Source organism: Cygnus atratus, chromosome Z (assembly GCF_013377495.2).
Source record: "Cygnus atratus isolate AKBS03 ecotype Queensland, Australia chromosome Z, CAtr_DNAZoo_HiC_assembly, whole genome shotgun sequence".
NCBI classification, from domain to species: Eukaryota; Metazoa; Chordata; class Aves; order Anseriformes; family Anatidae; genus Cygnus; species Cygnus atratus.
Genome location: NC_066396.1, coordinates 13,054,176 through 13,079,586, shown reverse-complemented (window position 1 = coordinate 13,079,586; position 25,411 = coordinate 13,054,176). Strand labels below are relative to the sequence as shown.

At 39.3% G+C, this 25,411-nt stretch overlaps 1 protein-coding gene across 1 annotated transcript in view; it reads left to right on the top strand.

The window, feature by feature from the left end:
• The first annotated feature begins 2,076 nt into the window (after positions 1–2,076).
• The window catches only part of CPLANE1 (ciliogenesis and planar polarity effector complex subunit 1), a 64,779-nt gene continuing 41,444 nt past the window's right edge, over positions 2,077–25,411 (top strand). Inside the window, 21 exon segments of the mRNA XM_050716415.1 lie at positions 2,077–2,233; positions 2,793–2,939; positions 3,944–4,015; positions 4,017–4,080; positions 4,273–4,392; positions 5,256–5,479; positions 5,800–5,906; positions 6,451–6,607; positions 7,402–7,505; positions 7,667–7,849; positions 9,432–9,681; positions 10,770–10,922; positions 11,599–12,359; positions 13,591–13,772; positions 14,441–14,521; positions 15,170–15,334; positions 16,069–16,242; positions 19,861–20,089; positions 20,324–20,463; positions 23,066–23,283; positions 23,613–23,777. Of these exon segments, the coding sequence (XP_050572372.1) occupies positions 2,859–2,939; positions 3,944–4,015; positions 4,017–4,080; positions 4,273–4,392; positions 5,256–5,479; positions 5,800–5,906; positions 6,451–6,607; positions 7,402–7,505; positions 7,667–7,849; positions 9,432–9,681; positions 10,770–10,922; positions 11,599–12,359; positions 13,591–13,772; positions 14,441–14,521; positions 15,170–15,334; positions 16,069–16,242; positions 19,861–20,089; positions 20,324–20,463; positions 23,066–23,283; positions 23,613–23,777 (3,630 nt within the window). The 5' untranslated portion in view covers positions 2,077–2,233; positions 2,793–2,858.

Genomic DNA, 25,411 nt, shown 5'->3' with positions numbered 1-25,411 from the left:
TAAAGTTTTGTTTAAAGTGCAGTTGTTAAATTTCTTTCCCTGTCAACTGCCAGGTATGTTCTGGTGATTTTCTGTCAGAGATTGCACGCAGGAACATACTATGTAAGTTAGAGTAATTCTGTTTTTTTACCTCTTGTTAGATCAAAATAAAGCTGAAATCTTAAAATTGGCTTTTCTGTCAGTGTTGAAATTCACTAGTGAAGTATTCAAATAGAGGAACTACATTCTGTCCTGGGAAAAAGAGGCATCTTTTCATATAAAACAGATGATATAAATGTTAGAAAATATTTTTTATAGGTAGCTATGTTTCACACCAAGCAAATCTTGTATCCTTACCCTGGTCTAGTAATTGTGGTTCTGGTCGTATCCCATAAAATTGACATTCAACAACCTCATGAAGTTCAACAAAGGCAAGTCCAGGGTCCCATGCCAAGGGAGGAATAACCCCAAGCACCAGTGCAGGCTGGGAGTTTCCCAAAAGCTGCTGGAAGGTAGCTCTGAGAAGCAGTGGGGGTGCTGGTGGACAACAAGTTAACCATGAGTCAGCAATGTGCCCTTGTGGCCAAGAAGGCCAATGGTATCTTGGGCTACATTTGGGAGAGTGTTGCCAGCAGGTTGAGGGAGGTAATTTTCCCACTCTAGTCAGCCCTTGTGAGGCCACATCCGAGGTATTGTGTCCATTTCTGGGCTCCCCAGTACAAGAGAGACATGGACCTTCCAAAGTCCAGTGAAGGGCTGCTCAGATGATTAGAGGACTGGACCATCCCTTATACGAGGAGAGGTTGAGAGAACTGAGTCTCTTTAGCTTGGAGAAAAGACTGAGGGGAGTTCTCATCAATGCGTGTAAATACCCAAAGGTAGGGTGTGTTCTAGTTAGATTCCAGGGGCTGAAGCTGGTTCAGCCCAGCAAGGATCAGACAAGAGCTCTATCTGTATATAACAAGCAAGCTTTATTATGAGCTATTTATATACATACCGACCCCAGGGTGATGACAAGGGTGACAAGCATGGTGCTGTCCCCAGTGATACTTAGCCTGGTCGTGATCAGCATCCCGTCAGTGTGGTAGGTGTCAACGTCTTGCAGGTGTCCCCGCCGAGGCAACGTTGACCTTGCTTGATGTTCCTGCCCCACCGACACAGAGCAACTTGCTCTGTTATAGGTTTTGCCCCTACATGCTCCCGAGCCTGGGGCAGCACACAATTAGCGGCCCCAGCCTCAGCAGAGCACTTGACAGTCCTTGATAGACTGCTGTGATCAAGCAAAGCTGCATGGCCAGCGCGTGCTGTGTGGATGGCAGCATTGTCTCATGCCGGGTGACTTGTGGCCTGGTGCCGTATTGCTGAGCAAGCAATATGTATTATTGCAAGGTCAGAGATTCGCCTTGCTGGTCTTACAACAATGCCTGTTTCATACTGGACCAAACTTAACAGTTTTTAACACTAACACAGGGTGTCAAGGGGACGGGGCCAGAGTCTGCTGGTGCCCAGTGAGAGGATGAGGGGCAACAGGCACAAACTGAAGCACAGGAGGTTCTGGCTGAACATGAGAAAACTTTTTATTTATTGTGAGGGTGACAGAGCACTGGGACAGGTTGCCCAGAGAGGTCGTGGAGTCTCCTTCTCTGGAGATATTCAAAACCCACCTGGGTGCCATCCTGTGCAACGTGCTCTGGGTGATCCCACTCGGCAGGGGAGTTGGACTGGATCATCTCCAGAGCCCCTTCCAACCTCACCTATTCTGTGATTCTTGATGAAGATGTGGTGGTTAAGGGATGGTGGAAAGGGACTTGTTCTAAAGTGTTTTGAGGCACAAGAGCCAGGCTGAGCAAGCGGCCAGTTTAAGGGAATCAAATACATTTCCCCAAGGTGACAAAACACAAAGTACAAGGATTCTAACTCTTTATGTTGTATTTCACCTAAATTCTCATACTTGATCAGGAGCGTTGGCTTGGCAAAGTGCCACCTTACTGCCGCCCCAAGCCATCACCATATGTGCAACACGACTCCGGGCTCTCCCCCCTGGGGCTGAGGCGTTTGTCAGGTATTCGCGGCCAGCTTTCTGGAGCCGACGGACATTTCTACGCCATGGAGCGACCGACTGCCCCAGTCCACGGAAGACACGACCTACCCTCCGCCATGTCGGCTGCCGGGGCGGTGCTGCCCGCTGGGCGGGCTCGGGCTCAGCCCCGCGCTTGCGCCCTGCGCCGTCCCGGCACCGCCTCGGCCGTTGGCGGTGGGTGAGCGCGGCTGGCCCGGGGCTGGGTGCGGTTGAGGGTGGGGGGACGCGGCTCTGCACGCGGCGGTGGGCGCTGCATTTTGTCTGCGTCCTGAGGGCTGGGGACAGCTTCAGTGCGCCGCCCCGGGTCCGCCAAGGGTCACCTGGTTGATGGGGTCTGCAGTGTGCCGCCCCCACGGGTCTGAGGCGGCTCCGTGGTGGTTCTGGTGTCTTGCACAGAAAGGAAAACTTCATGGTTTTCCTCGCTATTGGTCTTCTTGTTAGTGCTTTCAGCGAGGTGTTTTGTCTTGTGGCTTCTTTCTCTCGATTCCTTCTGGAGTATGTAACCTGTGGATAGCCAGTGAACCATGTGAGTGAAAATAGCAGTGAATAGCTAGTGAACTGTAGCGTGTGTGTGAGGGAAAACAGCAGTTACTGTGGAGATGCAGGGAAGGATCGGCTCTGTTTGTGTTTAGCTGGAAGCTGCTACAGTCAGGAGTTTGTGTTCTCATTCCTTATCCTTTACCCACCCACAAATAATGAAAACTTTTTTCCTTTTCTTTCAAATTCTCCCTAGGTGTGTGAAAAGGCCATTATTACACACTTATATTTTTAATTATGGTTACCTACTGGTTTTACAAGAATGGAAATTAAGCTAGATGTTCTCATCTCTACATCTATCAAACAAAGAAAACCATGGACTCGCATCTCCTGGATTGGACAGGTAAGTGTAAAGAACACTTATTAAAATAAAATTCTGCAAAGGATATATTTTGATTATGGAACACTTTGCATTTCTGTCTACAGGGAGGAGGGTAAATGGGAGTTGATTTGAAAATACCATGCTTAACAGTTCTCGGGAAAAAAAAGTCATTCATTTCAATCTTGTTGGCTTGATGCTGGAGCAATTCAAGACTGCTCAGATAAACAATAAAGAGTCAGTTTTTCAAAACATGTGCCCTGTACGAAGTTTGTTGTTTTGATGGTTTTAGTTTTTCATAACTCTTTTTACAGTACATTATTGAAAACTGTGAACAATCCCCTGCTGCGTTTGTTGAAAGATGTGCTTTCTTCAGCCTTGATAAAAGGAGACTATTTTTTTTCTTCTCTTATAATATATAATATATAATTTGAGTTTAATTATGTAACTGTTTAAGGGCCATTCCTTCTACTGAAATAGTGGCAAAAATCTGACTGAATTAGACATTACAACATGAGGTAACAAGTATCTACTCTTGCATTTGTTGGCATGTGGTACAGTTGAGATACTTTGAAGAACTTCTTAGTAATGACTGTAAATCTGATTTAATAGTTTAAAATCTGTGAAACCAAATGCATCATCAGCATAGGGTGGTCCTAGATATGATGTTGTACTGTAAAGCAATTATACAAGCACAAATGCTTTAAACTAAAAGAGGGTAGATTTAGATTAGACACTAGGAAGAAATTGTTTCCTGTGAGTGTAGTGAAGCCCTGGTACAGGCTGCCCAGAGAAGCTGTGGATGCCCCATCCCTGGCAGTGCTCAAGGCCAGGCTGGATGGGGCTTTGGGCAACCTGGTCTGGTGGGAGGTGTCCCTGCCCTGTAACATATTTTCTTTCTTTCCCATCAGTATTTTTCTCTAAGAGTTTTTAATGTCTGTCTGAATTACTTTGCAGGCTTACATAGAAAATGTCATTTTTAAAAAATCACTAAAAACATGAAATGCTCTTTTTTTTTCTTTTGTCAGGAAAAAGAGGCTGTTTTTCTTCTAGATGATAAACATATAAATGAAATTAACTTGCCATCAGGGAAGACAAAGAAAAAAAATCCCTCGGCTGCAGTCACTGTTAAAAAATGTAGCTGTCTTAACAACATCAGGAAATGGTTAAGTATAGTATCTTATGTATTATAAACTCATGCTATTTTATTTATAGTTGTAACAGTTTGAAAAGATACAATACCTAAAATATTTTTCAGTTCACTTTCAACTTTAGAACTGTGGCTAAAAAGCAAGGGAAGTAATTTTAAGTACTTCACATTAAACGCTTCCAAACATTTCTCCCCTAATGAACACAGGTGCTTGGTTGGCAGGAATACTTACAACAGGAGAGCTATTTCTTTGGAATAAAGATCAGGACTGCTTGAAAATCATTCCAGCAATTGAAGAGTCTAGGAAGGTTGTTGCAGCAGCACAAGGTAAATGTTTCCAGTTTGTCTTTTGAAAATGATATAGAGGCAAAATCTTTTTCCTTTTTTTATTGGGTGTTATCGCACAAATAAAAAGCTATATTCTTATGTTGGTTTGCATTTGTATAATTTGTTAGCGAAGCTTTGAAAAATGTCCTTTTTGTTACGTAAATGAAACATTTTTTTCGTTTAGAAATCTGAAAACTGTAATCCATTTTAAAATGCAATACGTATTTTATTTATAATGGTTAGTTATCAACTGTAGAAAATCATTCCTTAGGTTATAAGTATTTTAGAGAAGACATACATTTGAGTTAAACAGTATATGCATCATTTTAAGTTTATTTTCTAGGTGGGGTTTTATGACATGCTAACTGGAGAAAATACTGCGAAGTCATAATTTACAAATCTAGTACTATTTAAGTTGTATATCATTGTAAGTGTCATTTATTGGATATTTTAACTGATACCATGTTACAAAGTAAAGTATTGTACAAGCAATCCATCATTTTGGGGAACATCAATAGTGCATTTAGGAGTTGAAGGTAGTAGATAAGTAGAGTACTTGTGCATGTATTCATAGTTCTCATGAAAAGATGGATTTCAGGAAAGACCATCTCAGGAAGCACCTCTAATGGATGAGTCCTGTGGGAAGGATGATTCATAAAATCCATACAAATGGTCATCCCATTTGACATTACTGCTGTCAAAGGTCTACTATTAGTGATGAAGCTGGAAATGAAAGACACTTTAGGTGGCAGCTCGGATTTGTTGTGAAAGAGATTAAAATAATTTTCCCGTTCTTTTTATTTTTTTAATCTAAATCCAGCAGAAGAGCAAAAATTATTCTGGCACATTGTTGTTTTTTCTAGAGTGTTTGATGAGATTGTATTTGTATGTGTCCGGAGATGGCAGAAAGGCGCTGTTAACTACACCTACAGCATGTGTCTTTCTGTGGGAGAGCACAGAACATGAAAATGAACCCTTGTATAAAAGTTCTGGACGTTGGACACAAATTTTGCCTGATGAATCAGTGATGTTACCTTCTACTGAAGAAAAAGAAATTGGAGTGCATGCTGCTTTCATACAAAATGAGGTAAAAAATGGGACCTGAACTAATCATGTAATTTCCTAAATATATTTGAGCCACAGAAGCTACAGTAAGCAATGTCTGCCTCTTTGTTGTTTGTAAGCTTAATCATTCAGTTTGTAAGAGATTTAATGGCAACTTAAGAACAGCCATACTGAATCAGATCAAAGTTCATCTAGCCCTATATATTCTTGCCTGCCTGAAATTCCTCAAATTTCTAAATGACAACATTATGTTATAATTTGGATAACTACTGAGCTAAATATATGAGTAATCATGTACAACCAGGATTATGACTTTGTTTTGTCTTTTTTTTTTCCCCACAGATACTGGGTGATTGCTGTTTGTGCTCGTTTGTGTTTTACTCTGAAGAGTGTTTGGTACTCACATTTTTGATTCTGCGATGGCATGAATATAGCTTTAAATATGTTAGGTATGTTCAAAGTTATTTAAAGTTGCATTAGCTTAAGAGGAAGGTTTTACTATAAAATACTTTACAAAGGGGTTTCAAAGCTGCATGTGAACGTGTATTTATATTGAGGTAAAATTAGCTTATGTAATCTCTTGTGTTTTCTGTCATGTTTTGAATATTCTTACTCTTTTATTTACAACAGTTGATTTACATTTTCAAACTCTGAATAGTCCTGTGTTGGATGACATTATACTGTCTGAGGAGGCTGTTCCTGGCTAGAATGCGAGTGTCTTAATTCTGTGGCATGCATCTCTCTATTTATTTTCATGTTCTGTACATATAGTCAAAACTTTTGTCCCATAAAAATCATTCTCGTCACTGGGACATAAATTTTAAATTCATATAAATACTTCTAATTTGTAAGGTTTCTGAAGAAAACTAGCGGGCTTTTTTATTGTATGTTTCATGTGTCTTTGTCTTGCATGGTTTCTTGTATGATATATAAGTCATTCCATTCAGCATAACTGAATTATCTCTCTTTTTTGTGGTCTTTTTTGGTATTCAGTTCTTTGCCATACCAGATCCACTGGGTACAGCAGACTTGTTCTCTTGTTAATTTGATTCCTCAGTGTGTATCTGTAAAGTCAAGAGGAGCTTTGCTATCTGCGTTTGCAAGAGATGGACTGTTACTTGCAGTAGCTGTTAACCAAAATGATCCAAAGGTATGAATGACAGACAGTATGTCACTGCAATTAGTAGTTCAGTTTGCATGAAGTCTGTTAACAAGGATTTAATAACACATTTTAGAACTCATTTTCAGCGTATGTAGGAGCAAGTCCATATTGCTACACGTGATTACATTCATATTGATATACATAGCTAAGAAACTCTGCCACAAGTTTTTGAATGCTGTTGTTCAGTTGAGAAACCCATGTCATCTCTTCTCTTATCTCTAATCTCCAAGAAACACAATAATAAAGAAATTAAAGTAAGTTACTGCATCGTGTCTGTAAAGATTATGGATGATTCTCACTCAGGCTTCAGCCTAAAATGTACAGGAGGTTATGACCTCACTTTATAATGTTACTCCTAACAAATCAGAGGCCAAATCCTAATGTAGTTTTTAGTGTTAGTGGTAACAGGGAAATTGACCAGTTTACTTAGTGTACGAGGATGTTTTGATGCTGTCCTTCAAAGCTCCAGTTATTCACCAACATTACTGGAGAAGAATAATTTTACTTTAAGGGTTTTAGATAAAATATTAAAAGGAATATCTAAATATATGTTTGGTATGTAATAATCCTTAACTATTTTTTGAATATAGAAATGGGCATAGAAACTAATAAATACTCCTAACTAGTAAAAAAATATCGAAGTGCAAGTCACTTTCATATGGAGTAATGTTTCCAGGACATCAAATATAATGCATAACATGCTAGTAGAAATTACTTTTACAATATTGATGTTTTGATACAAACATTAACAGTTTATTTACATGTGCTTTTTTTCATTCTAGGCAACTCAGATTTTGTTTTTAAACACCCTGAATTTTGTAACTGTTTCGGGTAGCCTTAAAGGTTGTAGTAGCAGGAGTAGCACCGTCCCATCCAAGTTTATTAGGTCAGTAATTGATGTTTCTGCTGTTGTGTTTTTTGTTTTTGTTGTTTGTTGTTATTGTTATTTTGTGGGGGGTGGTTTTGTTTGTGTTTTTTGTTTAAATAAAGTTAACCTAATGTTTGATACAGAGCTTTGACGGAAAATATCTTTCCTTCCCAATATAGATCCTACTGGGTCAGTGATATGAGTTGGACTGCTGATAGCCTTTTCTTGGCTTGCATGTTAAAACGTGGGTCTTTGATTTTATTGACTTGTACGGGTGAATTGCTGACCTTGATTACTTCTGGCTGCTCTGTAGAATTTGGACCAGCAGAATTTATTCCGTTTCATCCACTAATAACATACAGGTAAAAGGGTTTGAAAATGTTTATACATCCTTGTCTTATGATTATATCTTATTTTCAAACATACTTTTTTTTTTTTTTTTTTTTTACAAATTTAAGCTTCATCTTTCAAGTTCAGTCTTTTGATTTTCATGTGTCTTTTCAATGTTTCTCATTCATAGTTGTATTTCTTGTAATGGGTTTGTTATAATGAAAATTGGTATTGTGATAGCATAAGTATACATTGTTTGACTTGTTTTTTTAGTGTTTGGATTTAGTAATTAAAAATAGCATGTTTTTATGATGTAGGAAGAAACTAAATTTACACAAATATTAAAATTATACACTTGTTTTAATCCAGTCATATTTCTTTATTCACTGTTTAATTTTACTTACAGAACTTTATCATGTTTCTATTTCAGATCTTGTCAATAACATATCTGTGTGGACAAAAACTAGTCAGATGTTCAATTTTTGGAATACCCCTGCTGTAAATTTTGAAATTTTACTGCTGGGTGTATCAGGGAATAAAAGGATCTCTGTTAATGCTTTTGTAGTGTAAATTGAAAGTTACAAAAAGTAATACACTCTGAATACTTAGAAGAAACAAACCAGAATCTAAACATTACTATATTGAATATGTGTGTTACATGTATATATACATATGCATGTATATGTATATATACATGTAACACACACATTCGATATGTGTATATTCAATATATATATGTAACTACTACACATATACTACTACATATACTACTACTACACATATATATATATATATATCCTACTATTACTACTGAGTGACTAAAGCTGGATAGCGTGTAAATGTAGTGCGTTATACCTTCTTACACTGTCTGGTTGAGAAATCATAGTAAAATGTGTTAAAACGTATCAGTTAGGGTTATTTATTGAATATCTGCAGCTACTTTGTTTTCAAATAATCTACTCAAGTTTGGACTACTAAGATACAGAAGAAGAACAGTAATTTTACCCAGTATTTCAAAGTATTTTGGGTTTAGCGTTACAGGACATACAGAACAGTTTTCCAGAACTCCGTAAGGATTCATTTTTTGTAAGAGAAGACTTTTGTAAGACCTCTTTTATTAAAGAAGACTTATTTATTGATTTAAAATATTTGTGTTGAATGTCTGAACTGATTCAGAAATATTAAAATTCAGATCTTGAGGGATTTTTCGGTTTCGTATGTGACTATTAGAAGTTGAATAGGATTTCATGTTCAAATGCTTGTCATAGACTGCAAGACCTAAGTAAGAGAGTGTGATATAGAGATTTAAATTCAGAGTGGGGAAAATGTATAATATTTATTAACAACATAATATGGAAATATTGAAAGCTGTTTTATTTTTCTAAAATTCACAAAATCACAACTGCAGAAAAACAGTGGCATTTTGCAAGCACAAACAGTGTTACGCAAAGTTTACTTATCTTGAGAAAATTTAGACACTTCCTTAAAACTCTGAATGGGGCCATTGGGATGGTAGTGGAAGTGGTATAAAATGTTCGTAAGTTATTTCTTCTCTATTCTATTCATGATTACCATATGTGATATTTGCATCTTATTTTTTGGTATGTCTTTCAGACAGCACCACTCATTGTGTCAAGACTATAGTCAGACTCTTGGTTCTTCAGCCTCTGAAAGTGACCTTATGAGACAGAGATTCTCTGTTGCTTCACACTCAAGATTACCCTACCTCATTGTCTCTGATGGATACATGATAACAGTGCTAAGACTTCCTAACAATCTTTCACCAGTAGGATTTTTAAGATCCCTTTTGCTTGACTCAACCCAACGGCTGGAAAATGTCCGAAAGAATTTAGTGAACTCTAAGGTAGGGTTATGGATATTTGTGTGCTTTAAGTAAAATAAAACTTCATACATATAAAAATGCACCTTTTCAAACAGAGCACCTCAATTTATTGTGAAATTAATGTAAATCCTTTTGAAGTAGGAAGCAGTTTTGAGAATGGCGTTGAACTGAAAAATGCTGAATATATAGTTTTATTTGAAACTTTATTCCTATGAAGTCTGGGTAGCGTTTCAGTAAAATGTAGTAAAGGGCATGGACATAGCCTTAACTGTTACTGTCTATTCGTTCTGAATCTGTGATAGAATAGGGTGGATTTCTCTCTAGAGTTGCTTCAGAGCATTGACTGGTATTGTGCCGCTCTGACCAACTCACCTTTTCAGAATGATGCAGAAATTATTCTGTAAAACCACTGTCTCTCTAGGTAGGTGTTGTTCTAGAGCAGTCAGCAGCAGTCCCAATGGTGCTGTCTGTATTTGTATTAGGCCCTTAACTGATGTTGTTGGCTAAGGCTTGTTAAAAGTTTATGGGTTTATTTTTCTATCACTTCTCAATAGAGCTACGTCTGGGAAAATGGAAACCTTTGAAGGAAAAGGTTTTGCAAGTGTTACCAACCACCTAGCTCCTTAAGAAAATAGGTATTGAGAATTTTTGTGTTTGCCATTGGAATACCACTTGTCTTCAAATGGCTCTCAGTTTGTCTTTTTTTTTTTTTTTTTGAGAAATGGGATATTCTGGTATTTACGTATAAACCAGGAGAGTGGGCAGGAATTTGAGGTAACATTGAAAGATATGTTGCTGTTAAGAATGCAAGAAGGGCCTAAATACTAGCAAACTTGTGGGATCATTTGAGGGATCAAGAAAGCAGGTTCGTTCAGCATGAAGAAATAGAGTTGTTAAATACTGAGCAAATTCAGAGTTCCAAAGCATGGCCAAATGATAGTTTGTTTCTGTGTGTATGTATACTTGCTAACCTGTTCTTCCTTTCTGTCTGGGACTTTAAAGCTGAAGCTTTTTATATAAGAGACCAATTTCCTTGTTTTATTTACCAAGTATCTGGTTTGATTTTGCTAGACACTAATAATGATTTGTGTTGTTATTGTTTCTTTTAGTCTAAAGGGAGACATCTGCATATGCGATCACTGTTGTCGTTAAAAGCTAGCCTTTTAAAACACACTCAAAATCATAACTCCATCAATCCCAACATTCCAAAATTTCTGGAAGAGGACACAATGGAAATGAGTGAGAAAACCATGGACTTACTGGTACTTAATAGCATTTTTCCACTTATAATTATACAATTTATTTACTTTTAAGATATTCTAAATTAAAAGGTGTTGCTTCACTATATTAAAAGGTGTATAGCTTCACTATATTAAAAAAAAAAGTATCACACTATAAGGTATATTAATAGAAAATATTGTTATCCTAATAATGTAAGTTATTTATCCTCAATTTTAGAGGATTCAAAAGATCTGTATATCTTTTATGGAAGAACAGCACAGGAACTTTGATCACAGAACAGTCTCCCAATTCCATTTCACGCCTTTGTTTTTTTTGTTTGTTCTTTGTAGTTTTGGAGCTTTTGTTGAGTGGCTTTTGTATTTTACAAATATCTGGCAAATACTCCTCCTCAAACTCTTCACTTAATAAAGGACGGGTGTTTATTTTTTGATTTAGACACTCTTGCAGTCCCTATAGCGTAAGTGATTTTTTTTTGTTAGGTAATACAATCTCTATCTGCACAAGTATTCCAAATAACTGTATTTAATTTGAGCTCTAGGTGAAACTGCTAATGAAGTAAACATATTACCAATTAAGTGAGTTACTTAAGAATAAAAGTTCCATTTGTGAAACTCATTAAATGGTGGGTTGCAGACCGAGCTCTGGCAATAGGCTTGAATTAAACTGTTGTCTTTTTTTTTTTCTTTCCTGGTTTAGGATTATGAAGAAGAATCAGATGATGAAAAACATTTTCATAATAGCTCTTCCAGCTACGTTAGTCAAAGAATCCCCTCATTTATTGGTAAAGCTGATCAAGGCCACTTAGAATTTGCATCAATGTTTGATACTATTCATGCAAAAGACAATGCTGAAGAGAAAGATAACCTATCAGTGGAACTGCATTCCATACAGAAAAATCTCCTTGCTGCTTGGCAGATAGGTGTTTCAAAAAATATGCAAGAGAAGGATACTTTCCTGAGTTATACAGTAAGCTGCATTACCCATTTTTTCAACATTCTTCAGTTTGTGAAGTGTTCTCTGCTAAATCAGGATGCACTTTTATGCAAGTCCGTGAAGAATACTCACTGGATTCAGTGTGTTTTAAAATATTTTCAACAATACTTAACTGTCTTGCACTGGCATTCAAGAGCCAGTCTTACTGGGCACGTGGCAAAGCTGACATTGCAAACTTTAAAGCTGATGCTCGTTCAGCAACAAGATCTGTTGTTCTCCAAAAACCTTTTTGCATGCTTCTGTCTTTTGAAGATGGTTTCTAACACTCTAAGTAGCATATGCATACCACAGTATGAGAATTTTTTTGCATCTCCTGGTGTTCGTAGTGTTGTGGAGCTTGACTCACTTGTTGTACCTATTTTCCTACTTCTTGATGACAGTGCGACTCAGAAATTCAGCTCACTGAAATCTCTGCTTAGAGAGCTTCCTCAAGCAGTAAACTATGATGAAAAAACAGAAAAAAGGTATGAATTAGCTTTGCCTGGAAAAAGTGTTGTAACAGCTATTTTATTTTTCAAATATACAGTAATTGCAACATCCTTTTGTTTCTTTTATAGCTCACTCCATGGAGAAGCATGGTAATCTATTAAAGCATGCAGATGGAGGCTCAAACCTGTAGTTTAATATAGTTCAGTTACACTAACTTAACTAGTAACTTTCAGTTGGTTCAGAGATAAATGGTGGGTTAACAGCTTGCACCAGATTTTACAATTTATGTTGTTTTTACTGCATTATGTCCATTCCCTCCCCTTCCAAGCAGAAGTTCTGAATTCCATGGAGCCAAAAGGTGGCTCATATTCAGTATATCTATAACATGGGTTTAGTCAGCAAACTTTGCGTGTGATTAAATATATATGGTGGCCTGGAGCAAGAAGCAAAACTGCAGTATGTGGAAACATTGAACTATCAGCATTTCTTCTTTGAAGTTGTACACATAGGCTTGAAAGAAACTTTCCTCTTACTACAGTGGAATATATTTCTTCAATAAGCTGAAAATACAATGTTAGGTTCATTGTAAATTTGATAGGCAATTGTCTCTTACATGATGATCCACATTCTGGGTTAGTGGTGCTCCAGGTATTGAGTGGTGCATTTACTAACATGACTGGCTATGCACATATTAGTATTGGAAGCAGAAGTGCTAGAGAACAAGATGCAGGTGTATTACGGTTTTGTGTAAGCTTTCTCAGGACTGTGGCAGTGCGTATTTGGTTGTTATTGGCAAGTTTATTACCTATCTGAGCTGGTACACTTAATAGTACTGTGCTAGGCTGCAGGGACTTGTTAGCCCTAGGTTCATTCTCTGCAGTCAGCTTTCCCCTGACTTCATTCTTCTGTTATGCTTACTTACATCGTATGTATTTCATCAATCTGCTTTACAGAGTCACTGATAATCTGTTTTGAAATTTATCTGGGTTATTTCATTTCCCTATTGTTTGGATAGCCAGGGATTCACTTTGAAGGTGGTGTTTGGGTACTTGAAGGATCCTAATTCTTCTGAATTTTCATAAACATAGCAATGTTTATTGATCAAAAACCAAAACCCAGGGCAAAATGTGTTTATTTTTCCCATTGTTGCAGTGAGGAAAATAGTTGTTAACATAAAACATAATTATGTTTTTAAATTCATAATGCAAAACAAAAAAAAATTGAACTGCTTTGTCTCCTTTTCATATTTTACTTATTGAACTACAGGTTGGTTGTACTATGGCGACTATTGTATAAGAAAGTGGTTTGGTATCAGATGCAGCTGAACAGCAAAGCATACAAGAATGCAGAAGAGTCTGTTACCTCATTACTCTTAAGTCATATACAAGCAACTCTCCAGTCTTCAGGAGTGGCCTTAGAACAACATTTGAAGATTAATTCTGTAGCTGGTTAGTACTTTGTAAAGAACTACAACTGTTAGGTAGTTGCACAGTTAACTGAACACTAGAAAATTAGGTCCAGCTTAATGAGAGTCAGTAACTGTCCACCAAATTAAAAAATAAGTTAGCGTTGGGCTTCTCTTAAAATTTGGTTAGAACTCTTCTAAATACTTCATGTCTACCCTTGTACATACTATACTTGTATTATCCTATACAGCTTGATGAGCTAAATAAAAAAAACTATTAATTTTGCTTCGAATCATGAGCTAGAGAATACGAAAGAAAGATCTGAATCCTGCTCTGTTTTATTTCTTCTGAGGTAGATTGGCATCACAATGCTTATCTTGACTGGATTTCTATTTAGAAATCGTGCTCAGTCTGTGTGAACACTGTGGGCATGAACACATCATGTACATAAATGCAGTCAGCCTCAACTAAGTATCATTAATGTAGCATAATGGACTTAATCTAACATATTTATTTTGCAAAAAGTATATGGCTGTAGCTTAATTTCCTACGCACTTGTGTCTGGTGCTCTGTCTTCCACAGTGTGTGTGTGTGTGTGTATATATATTTTTTTGTAAATCATACTGCAGTAAGTGTGTGTTTGCACATGTAGAACTGTAACTATGTAGAGCTTTTAGTGTATTGATATGTGATTTTTTTTTTTTTTAAAGGTGAGGAGAAGTTCCTTTTAGGCTCATACAGAGAATCTCTGGATGTGTGGAAAAGATCTCTTTGTGAAATCAAGGCAAAGGGTAAGGAATAAAATATTTTCTTGACGGGGGAAGGGGAGAGTGTGTGTGATTACTTCGTATAGTTATTTGTGATTCTCTGTTGCCTTGTCAAAAAAGAAGGCAAAAAAGATGAAGGATGCATGTTTGAAATTAAGCTGGAGATTGAATAGACACCAGCCAAAACTTATGTTTGATGGTTCCTTGAGAAAAGCCTATACATTTCTACGTTGATATCAGAGTTCTCTTGTGACTGTAAAGTACTTGGTACAGGAAGGATACGTTGTGCAGAAAGAACTCAGGATACTGGAAGACTAATGGATCTCAAAGCAATTTCTTTGTACTTTAGGCATCTCTTCTGTAAAGGCTAGACTACCTTGAGCTGTCCTGTTTGTCTGTCTTAAGTTACACAGTATAGTATTTTGAAAACTGCCATATCTCTTTAAGTGAAACCATTATGGATTACAGTTAACCCACTGGTAACTTAGAGGTTGACAGAGGATTATATCTCCTAAAACAGCTGCTCCTGATTTCTTCTACTCAGCTTCTCAGAGTAGGTATTTGTGTAGATATCTTTCTGGAGTAGGAGGAACTTGTACTTTCAGATTTGCTCTCTGTTTTCTGTGTTTATTTTTTTCCTTGTCTAATGACTTTCCTTCTCTTTTAATGCAGGAGGAAAAAGAGCATGTTTTCTTCAGACTAGATACTACCTTGCTATACTGTTCTGCCATCTGTATCACTATAACTTGTGTGAGGCTCAGGGACTCTGTGATCATCTAGTACAAGAGATTCTGAGGCGATCACAGGTCTCAGCGAAGGAGATGGAAAAATTTTCTGGTATGTTTGTATTGCATAAAACTGAATGTGTATGTTGATACTGTTTGAGTAACCTAGTATCTGATTTATATGCAATCACACACACACTTGACATCATGCTTTTCTCTTTACACTGGACTGAAGCTGATGTCAGACTGATTTCTGTTTTAAGTGACCTTAGAGATCTTTTTCTGATTCTCAGATGCCCTTTCATCTGTATGTATTGGAGTAAGCACTCAGGCAGCTTTCACTGTATAATTGATAGTAAGAACTTGTCCTGTTTAAATATCTCTAGATTCAAATCTGCTTAAGGAAAGTCTTTGGATAAGAAAGGTAACAGGGAAATGATGTGATATTGATTCTGTACTTTTATGATACAGTATGGTGAAGTAGTTGATTTAAGATTGGTGAACAGTTGACAGGGGATTTGTTTTGAAAAGTTGTGTGTTCTTTTTCTCCAAAGTCATAACGGCATCTAAATTTCCAAATGTAAACAGTTTTTTGACTCAGTTCTGGTCTAAATTTAGATATTAGAGGTCCATTTCTCATCATTAGAACCCTAATATAAAAGTCTTTGAATATAATGTGTAATTAGTGAAGAAGATTTAGCTATGTCCTAAAAAATTGTCAATAAATTTAATATCATATTTTTAGTAGTAAAAAATATATATCTTATAAGTTGATTAAGCAATTTTAGTGTTCAAATTTAAACTAATTTTCCTCAAATGTTCTAATTTGACATCTGTTTTTTTTAGACACCAGGTATTCTCAGCATGAACTGTGGATGATAACCAGTGTTCATACTGAAACTGCTATGGCTGTGATTCGATCCATGGCACGATTCATGGCTGCTTATTTCACAAATCAGCTGCTCTATATCTTTCCACCCCACAACGTTGACATCCTACATCCACTCCACATCGAAACAGGTATTTTTCTTAAAAGCAGTTTAATTTTCTGTGTTTAACTCTTATCATTTTTTCATGTTTATGTCAGTGTTGTCTATTGTGCTTCAACTTGGTGATTGATGGTTTCAACATTATTAATTGTAAAGATAAAATTATTTTTCCAGATATTTTTTTGTCAAGGAAAGTGTGTGTCTCTGTGTGAGATTAATTTTTCATTTCTTGATTATTGATAATTTGCTATTTAAAGTTAATAGTTTGTGGGCAACTGATTTATGTAAACCATAGGTTTTTGGTTGTTTGGCTTTTTATATCTTTTTTTTTCTATGCTTTGAAGCTAATTATCAAAGTGTGATACTAGATTAGGCAAAAGGATGATGGGATGAGTTGTTTTTTTCTCACCCAAATTAAGCAACATTAGAATTTCATGGTTCTTAATACTACTTTTGCCTAGACCTGTGGCTCTGACTGACTTTGATACTCACAAAAACGGGAGAAGAGCAGCACTTAAAATACTCAAATTGGATCTGTGGTATGGTGTGGCTCGAACTAAAAAGCCACCAAAAAAAAAAAAACACGTTTTTTGCTTATTCAGCAATCTCTTGGAAGTCAGAATGCTTCAGACAGCAGGACAAGTTGTAATGCCAAGCTAGTACGTCACTGAACCCTAGTAGCAGTTGTTAGTTTAAGTCCTGCTTTCAGTATTTTTCTGAGAATGACTATTCATCAAAGTCAGTGGCTTATTTTTTTACTGCAAAAGATTCTGTTTAAAGACTTGGGTTATTAGGAAATTTTTCATAGGATCACAGAATGTTTGAGGTTGGAAGATATCTGAAGGTCAGCCTGTCCAACCCCCCTCCTCAAGCTGGTCCACCTAGAGCTGTTTGCTCAGGACCATGTCCAGATGGCTTTTGAAGATCTCCAAGGAGGGAGAGTTCACAGAATCACAGAATCGTCTAGGTTGGAAGAGACCTCCAAGATCACCAAGTTCAACCTCTGACCTAACACTAACAAGTCTTCCACTAAATCATATCACTAAGCTCTACATCTACACGTCTTTTAAAGACCTCCAGGGATGGTGACTCAACCACTTCCCTGGGCAGCCCATTCCAATGCCTAACAACCCTTTCAGTAAAGAAGTTCTTCCTAATATCCAACCTAAACCTCCCCTGGTGCAACTTTAGCCCATTCCCCCTCGTCCTGTCACCAGGCATGTGGGAGAATAGACCAACCCCTACCTCGCTACAGCCTCCTTTAAGGCACCTGTAGAGAGCGATAAGGTCGCCCCTGAGCCTCCTCTTCTCCAGGCTGAACAATCCCAGCTCCCTCAGCCGATCCTCGTAAGACTTGTTCTCCAGACCCCTCACCAGCTTTGTTGCCCTTCTCTGGACTCGCTCGAGCACCTCCATGTCCTTCTAGTAGTGAGGGGCCCAACACTGAACACAGTACTCGAGGTGCGGCCTCACCAGAGCCAAGTACTGCCCTGGGCAACCTGTGCCAGTGCTCTGTCACACTTGCAGTTAAAAGGTGTTTCCTGATATTCACATGGAACCTTTTGTGTTCCAGTTTTTACCATTTGTCTCTTGTCCTATCACTGGGCACCAGGGACTGTTCTTTGCCCGCTTCTTTCACGTATTTATAGAAGTAGATAAGTTCTGAGTCTGCTCTTACTCTTCACAGAGTCACAGAATGGCTGAGGTTGGAAGGGCCTCTGAAGACCATCCAGTCCAACCCGCCTGCCGAGCAGGATCACCCAGAGCACATTGCACAGGATGGCATCCAGGCGGGTTTTGAATATCTCCAGAGAAGGAGACTTCACAACCTCTCTGGGCAACCTGTTCCAGTGCTCTGTCACCCTCACAGTAAAGAAGTGCCCTCTCATATTCAGCCAAAACTTCCTTTGCTTCATTTCGTGCCTGTTGCTGCTTGTCCTGTTGCTGGGCACAACTGAAAAGAGACTGGTTCCATCCTCTCAACACCCTCCCCTCAGATATTTATACACATTGATGAGGTCTCCCCTCAGTCTTCTCTTCTCCAGGCTAAACAGGCCCAGCTCTCTCAGCCTGTCCTCATACAACAGGTGCTCCAGTCCTCTCATCATCTTCATAACCCCCTTCTGGACTCAATCCAGGAGCTCCATGTCCCTCTTGTGCTGGGGAGCCCAGAACTGGACACAATACTCCAGATATGGCCTCACCAGGGCTGAGCAGAGTGGGAGGATCACCTCCCTTGAGCTGCTGGCAACACTCTTCTGAATGCAGCCCCAGATACCGTTGGCCTTCTTGGCCACATGGGCACATTGCTGGCTCATGGTCAGCCTGCTGTCTACCAGGACTCCCAGCTCTCTCTCTGCAGAGCTGCTCTCCAGCAGGTCAGCCCCCAGCCTGTACTGGTGCCCTGTACCCCACACTTGCCTGTGTTGAACTTCATGCGTTCCTCTCAGCCCATCTCTCCAGGCTGTCGAGGTCCCTCTGAATGGCAGCGCAGTCCTCTGGAGTGTCAGCCACTCTTCCCATTATTATTTACCTAGATAATGTTACTGCCTCAACAGTAAACCGGTGGTAGAAGCAACTTAGTCCTTAGAGTTAATGTTGATTGGCATCTTACCGAGCAAACCAGTAAATAAAGCCTTGGAAAACAAGTTTAATCCTCAGGAAACAAAATGGTTCTAAACTTGTTTTCATTTTTTTTTCTCAGTAAACTCTCTTAAAATAATTTGCTGTTTTTTCCTAAAAATGAATTGTATTTTTTTAACCTCTGCAGTAAAAACCGTGGTGAGTAGGACATTGAGGCCCTGGAGCGTGTCCAGAGAAGGGCTACAAAGCTGGTGAAGGGCCTGGAACACAAGTCCTATGAGGAGCGGCTGAGGGAACTGGGGTTGTTTAGTCAGAAGAAGGGGAGGCTCAGGGGAGACCTTATTGCTCTCTACAACTACCTGAAAGGAAGTTGTGGGGAGCTGGGGGTCAGCTTCTTCTCACAGGTAACTGACATGACAGTGATAGGACATGAAGAAATGGCCTCAAGTAGCGCTAGAGGAGGTTCAGGTTGGAAATTAGGAGACATTTCTTCTCAGAAGGAACATTCAGGCATTGGAACGGGTTGCCCAGGGAAGTGGTGGAATCACCATCCCTGGGGGTGTTTAGGGAAAGGTCAGATGTGGTGTTTAGGGACATGGTTTATTGGGTGATATTGGTAGTAAGGTGATAGTTGGACCAGATGATCTTGAAGGTCTTTTCCAACCTTTATAATTCTATGCACAATATGGGTACGGTAGGAAAACTCTCAGAATTTGCATCTAGCTCAGGTGTGCCCTCTGGAAGATTAGACACACATGTAGCATGCTCACAAATGTACCATCAATGTGATTAAATCTTTAAGTTAGAATAACACACTAATTTTGCATATGGTTTCATACCCAACATTGCTAAGCAGGAAAATAGCTTGTTCTGACCTCTGTAGTACATCACAGCAGAAGCTGCATCCATCTGCTGCAAATGAACCCTGAAATATGTCTCTAATAGAGTAAATAGTAATTGTACAATGAAATATGAATCCAAAACCAATGTGAACATATGAATTCGATATTATTGATTTTACAGCATGCAGATCTATTTAAACTTTACATCTATTTTTGTGTCTCAGATATATCCCCCCGTATTATTCCACTGCAACACTGTCTGGTTGCCAGAGCTGTCAGGGACCAGAACCTTTCATCTGTATGGACAGCTGAATATGCTCTTGACTTGTTCTTTGTTGGTGGACTCATTCCAGAGGCTGTGTGGTTGACACACAGACTGGGCAACTGGAAACTGTCTGTTTCAATTGGTGTTGCCTACCATCTGTATTGTCAGAATTCTAATGAATTCTCAAGGTAAATCTGAGCTTGAAATTAATACAGTATGTTTTGTTACTGAACAGTATTTGCATGGACTTAATTTTTGAGACAAAGGATATGTTGTTAAAATATGTATTCTCAGATTCCTTGCAGTTGTAAGATCTAACATGTTACAATTAGCTACTTTGTGTTAGATATTCATTTAACAGAGTTTCATTAGATTATATACAATTTTTATTGTTAATGAACAGTTGCTTGGTATACTTTCAGACTGAAAAACACCGAGCATCATCTGCCATTAAGCATATCACCAGTGCAGACTTTTAAGGAAAAGTTACAGTCTTTGTTAGGACAACCAGTAACTTCTGAAACATCAACTGAAGGAGATGTTAAATACAAGCAGTTTACAGGTACATAAAATTATGTTTTTTTTTGTGTTACTTCACTACATATTCTGTTATATGCTGTCTTAAAAAGAAAAAATTACCTCATCTTCACTGTGTACATTACTTTTAAGGCATACAAATATTTTAATTCTATAGGAGTTTCATTTTTTATCATTCTAAAAATGGACCCTATCATCTCTTGACTCTAGTTTGAGGAAGACATGACAGTTTCATTCATGGCTTGCACACAAAACTTTTTTTTATACGCCACCCTTTGCTATCTTTGTAAGGCCATATATAAGATCCTTCTTCATATATGCTAGCCAATACCTTATTTGACTATATCTTAGCTTAATTTAAGGTTCAAAGAAAACTAACACCTTATTAAAACTAACTACCATGAAGCAAGTGCAAATATATTAATAGTGTGGAAAGTATCATCATACTTAGATCAAAATGATGTTTTATGTTTACCATTCCTTTATGTCAAGGGAGGAGGGGGAATAAAGCATATCATGTGACATTGGTGAGGCTCCCATCGGTCCATCAGGTCCAGCAGCTAGCAAGGATGAGGGTTTGTGTCTATGAGACACATACACAAACACACATTTACAACACTTGTCTGGTTTGCCACACTCATAACCACCTACAGCCATGCTTAGCACTCGTGAACAGCGCCACCAACCTCATCCTGCTTCCCTCTCTTGCTGGCGTCTGCATAGATGAGTCCCCAAAACCCCATCTTCATTCTGGTTTCTGGTACAGACCCACTCATTCACAGATATTGCTGTCCACCCGCACGTGGTCTATGTGTACCCTTGTAGCCAGCCTTGGACTTGGAGTCCATCCAGAGCTAGCTGGTGTGAGGTGTGAGCTGGTGTGAGGTGTTCCTGCCTATGGAGGGGGTTGGGAATTAGATGACCTTTAAGGTCCTTTCCAACCCAAACCATTGTTTGTATGATCTCTACAGTAGGCATCTTCTCCTTTGGTATTACCAGTAGGGACACACACATGTGCGCTGGCACACATACAGCCTCTGTAGCAGTTGGTCAGGACTTCCTTGGTTCCTCCAGTATCCAAATACCCTTTTCTTGCCCTTACTGACACAGTCAACCAACTCTCCCAGTTGACACACAGACCCAATGCTCTCTCCAGCAGTTGGCCAGGACTTCACTGGTCCCTCTAGTAACTGCCAGCTGTGCCGTGGTCCTGTGGCTGCTAGCACTTGTTTTGACATACTTCCATCTCTGGAGGTACTGGCATCACAGATACAGGCTGTTTGACCTGCAGTCCTACCCCATTTGCTGGCACTTGAACTCCTGTACACTGACACGCAGAATAGTACCCTTCACACAGGAAAATATTTATGCGTTGACAGGGTCCAACAGGGGTGGGGCTGGCATAACTCCATGCCATGCCTTCATTTCCTTTTATAAAGGTCCTATAATGAGCCCTGTGAAGTCCCAAGACGTTCTTCCCCTACATCCTGCAGTGTGGCATATCCCTCTTGACAGTGACCCCTCTCTGTCCAAAGAGTACTTAAGAGAGCTACTCCCATTTACTCATCTTGACGGGTTTCACACCTGAACACCAGTGCTGATGGTTCTCCTGGGACAATCACAGGAAGAGCACAGATAATTTTTCCATTTCCCAGAGTGTGTAGCTTTTTATTAATTTTTAGTATTTTTTTTATTCCTGTGATGGTCCTTTGAGTAGACTGATCTCAGTATTATTCAGGTTCCCTCACCTACTGTTGTCTCTCTGCTCCTTTGTACAAATGCACATGAGCTTTTTATCACATGACCTAACTTAATGCTTTACTGCTAAAATTCTTCCATTTAGCTAGATCAACCTGTTTGTGTTAAGTTTTATAGAAAGTTTACTGGAGCAGTCTCTATTCTTTACTCTTTTTATATTTGTATTTTTGGAAACCACATTTCAGATTCCTGTCAGCAGATGGATGTTAATTAATCTTTACGTGAGCACTATCCTAAACACTGTGCAGATTCTTCTTTTATACTTATTTCCAAGAATTTTGTCTTAAAGACACATACACATGTATATAGTGATCCATAAGCATGATAGGTGGCAGAGAGATTTGGCAGCATATATTTCAGGACAAGCAGGAGGAATAGAAATGGAAGTAGAGCAGTATAGTATTATGCAAATTTCAGGGACCAGTTAATGATGTATGTTGAAGTTCCTGCTACTTTTACAAGATGTGAAGAAAATGGAGTAATATGTAAAATACAGCAAACAAATATATTTCCTTGTCCTTGAATGTTATGCTCGCAGATAAGAGAATTGTTATGGTCATTGTTAATAAGATGGGCAATTTATGCCTGCTTGATGAGAATGATTTGCCAGAAGTTTATCCCAAGCAAATGCATGGCTGAAAATTTCTGATCTCTAGAAAGGCAGTAGCTTCCCCCTTAATGTGGAAAAACTAGAATTAGCAATGGAGTCCTATTTTCAAATGCAGAAAATCTTATCTTATGCAAGTAGTTGAGATGTATGCATTGTAACAGGTGAATGAGAATCCTGAGAACAGAGCTACTTGATTTCAGAATGAAGGCCATGTGTTGAGTCAATTAATTTACTGATTTCTGTGTTTAATATTTTATAGATCCCATTGAAGAGGAAGATGTGAATGTTCTTTGTAGTTCAGTACAGGACCTACTGAAAGCTGCTGTTATGGCAGATGCTGATATTCTCTCAGAGATGTTTAAGCTTTTGATGGATTCTGCCAAGGATCTTAGCAGAAAATTATATGGTTTAGTTCCAGATGGGCTTTATCTTCCAGCACCACCATTATACTGTCCTCAGCCAGCTTCTCTCAGTGAAGTAAGTGTGCCCAATAGAAGTTTTTTTGGTCCTTGTTTGGATGTATTTATAAAATAATAATAGTATTAATGTATTTATAAAATAATCATGATCTGTATTTTGATTCCCTTCAGCTTGTCATTCTGATGTTTTTCCATGTCCATTCATTCCTTTGAGTATCTACATGGTGATAAGAAAGCCTCTCTGTTTTTTTCCATAAAGAAGTTGTGCTTTAAAGAGAAAGAGGGGATATTCTCTTAGGAACAGAACGGATGTTTCCTTATTTTCCTTTCTGATATATGTTCTTTCTAATTTGTTTGTTCTTGGCTTGGATTTTTTTTATTTTTCAGGAAGACTGCAATGACATTATTTTAAAAACTGAGAGAGAAAGTCGTGAGAATGTATCAGGAGTTCTTCAGCGAATTATCTTGCTCTTCCAAGCTGCTCGTTGTTCCTGCCCTGCAGCACAGTGGTATATTTCACAACTGAAATGGGCAAGAAAAATTATGCAAAAAGTAAGCATTTAACTTGTAGGGTTTTCCTCTGTAACTTAATTATCAGTAGTAAATATTACTGACAGGCTTGAAATTGCATTGTGGGAGCATTCAGTCTCATCTGGACTTTGCTGAGTCACGTTTTTAACATATCTTCTCATAATTTTACACTCTTGTGTTTAATTGTTTCAGAAAACTAGAATGTAAACTTCTAAGGTATCAATGTCATAGAGTTGGCTCCTTTCTGTACCTACTTGATAAAGAACAAGCACCTTTTTTTCTCTATTGGAAAGAAACAAGCCAATTTTAATTGGAAATTGCAGCTGCTAAATGAAAGCAAATTCCAGATCACGCTAGGGTTAAATACGTACCAGAGAACACAATGCTCCCTTCAGATAAAGTGTTGGTCTTAGTACACAGGGCTTATAAGTTCTTGTTCAATATTTTGTTTACACAGAACCAAACTCATAATATATTGACAAAGATGTCCCAGTATTGACCCCTGAGGAACACCACTCATCATTAGTCTCCACTTGGATATTGAGCCGTTGACTGCAGCCCTTTGAGTGCAGTCATCCAGGCACAGTTGTGAAATGCTTTGCACAAGTCCAGGTAGATGGCGTCAGTTGCTCTTCCCCTATCCACCAGTGCTGTAACCCCTTTGTAGAAGGCCACTAAATTTTTCAGTCACAGTCTGTCCTCACTGAAGCCCTGTTGGCTGTCACCAGCCACCTCCCTATTTTCCATGTGCCTTAGCAGAGTTTCCAGGAGGATCCATGGAGGATCCATTTTAACGAGGACCTCGCGTGGATCAGTTGCAGTGAGGGCTCCTGGCAGGGAGACGGATGGAGTCAACCCCTAAATCCACCCCCCAATAACGCGGGTCAGAGCCGCAGCCCCGGCCCCCCCACCCCGAGCAGGCAGGAGCTGTTGACGTGCTGAGGGCGGAGCCAGGGGTGACAGCAGCCAATCCCCTGGCACTGTAAAAGCAGTCCTGGTGCTATGAAAGCAAACAGGACCGGCTTGGCAGTTAGCGCAGGCAGTTCACATGGGGCAGTTCAGGCAGGGCAGGGAGGAGCGTGAGGAGGATCCTCTCCTCTCCTCTCCTCTCCTCTCCTCTCCTCTCCTCTCCTCTCCTCTCCTCTCCTCTCCTCTCCTCTCCTCTCCTCTCCTCTCCTCTCCTCTCCTCTCCTCTCCTCTCCTCGAGTCTCCTCTCCTCTCCTCGAGTCTCCTCTCCTCTCCTCGAGTCTCGTCTCCTCTCCTCTCCTCTCCTCGAGTCTCGTCTCCTCTCCTCTCCTCGAGTCTCCTCTCCTCGAGTCTCGTCTCCTCTCCTCTCGTCGAGTCTCCTCGAGTCTCCTCTCCTCGAGTCTCCTCTCCTCGAGTCTCCTCGAGTCTCCTCTCCTCGAGTCTCCTCTCCTCGAGTCTCGTCTCCTCGAGTCTCGTCTCCTCTCCTCGAGTCTCCTCTCCTCGAGTCTCCTCGAGTCTCGTCTCCTCGAGTCTCGTCTCCTCGAGTCTCGTCTCCTCTCCTCGAGTCTCGTCTCCTCGAGTCTCCTCGAGTCTCGTCTCCTCGAGTCTCCTCTCCTCGAGTCTCCTCTCCTCGAGTCTCCTCTCCTCGAGTCTCCTCTCCTCGAGTCTCCTCTCCTCTCCTCGAGTCT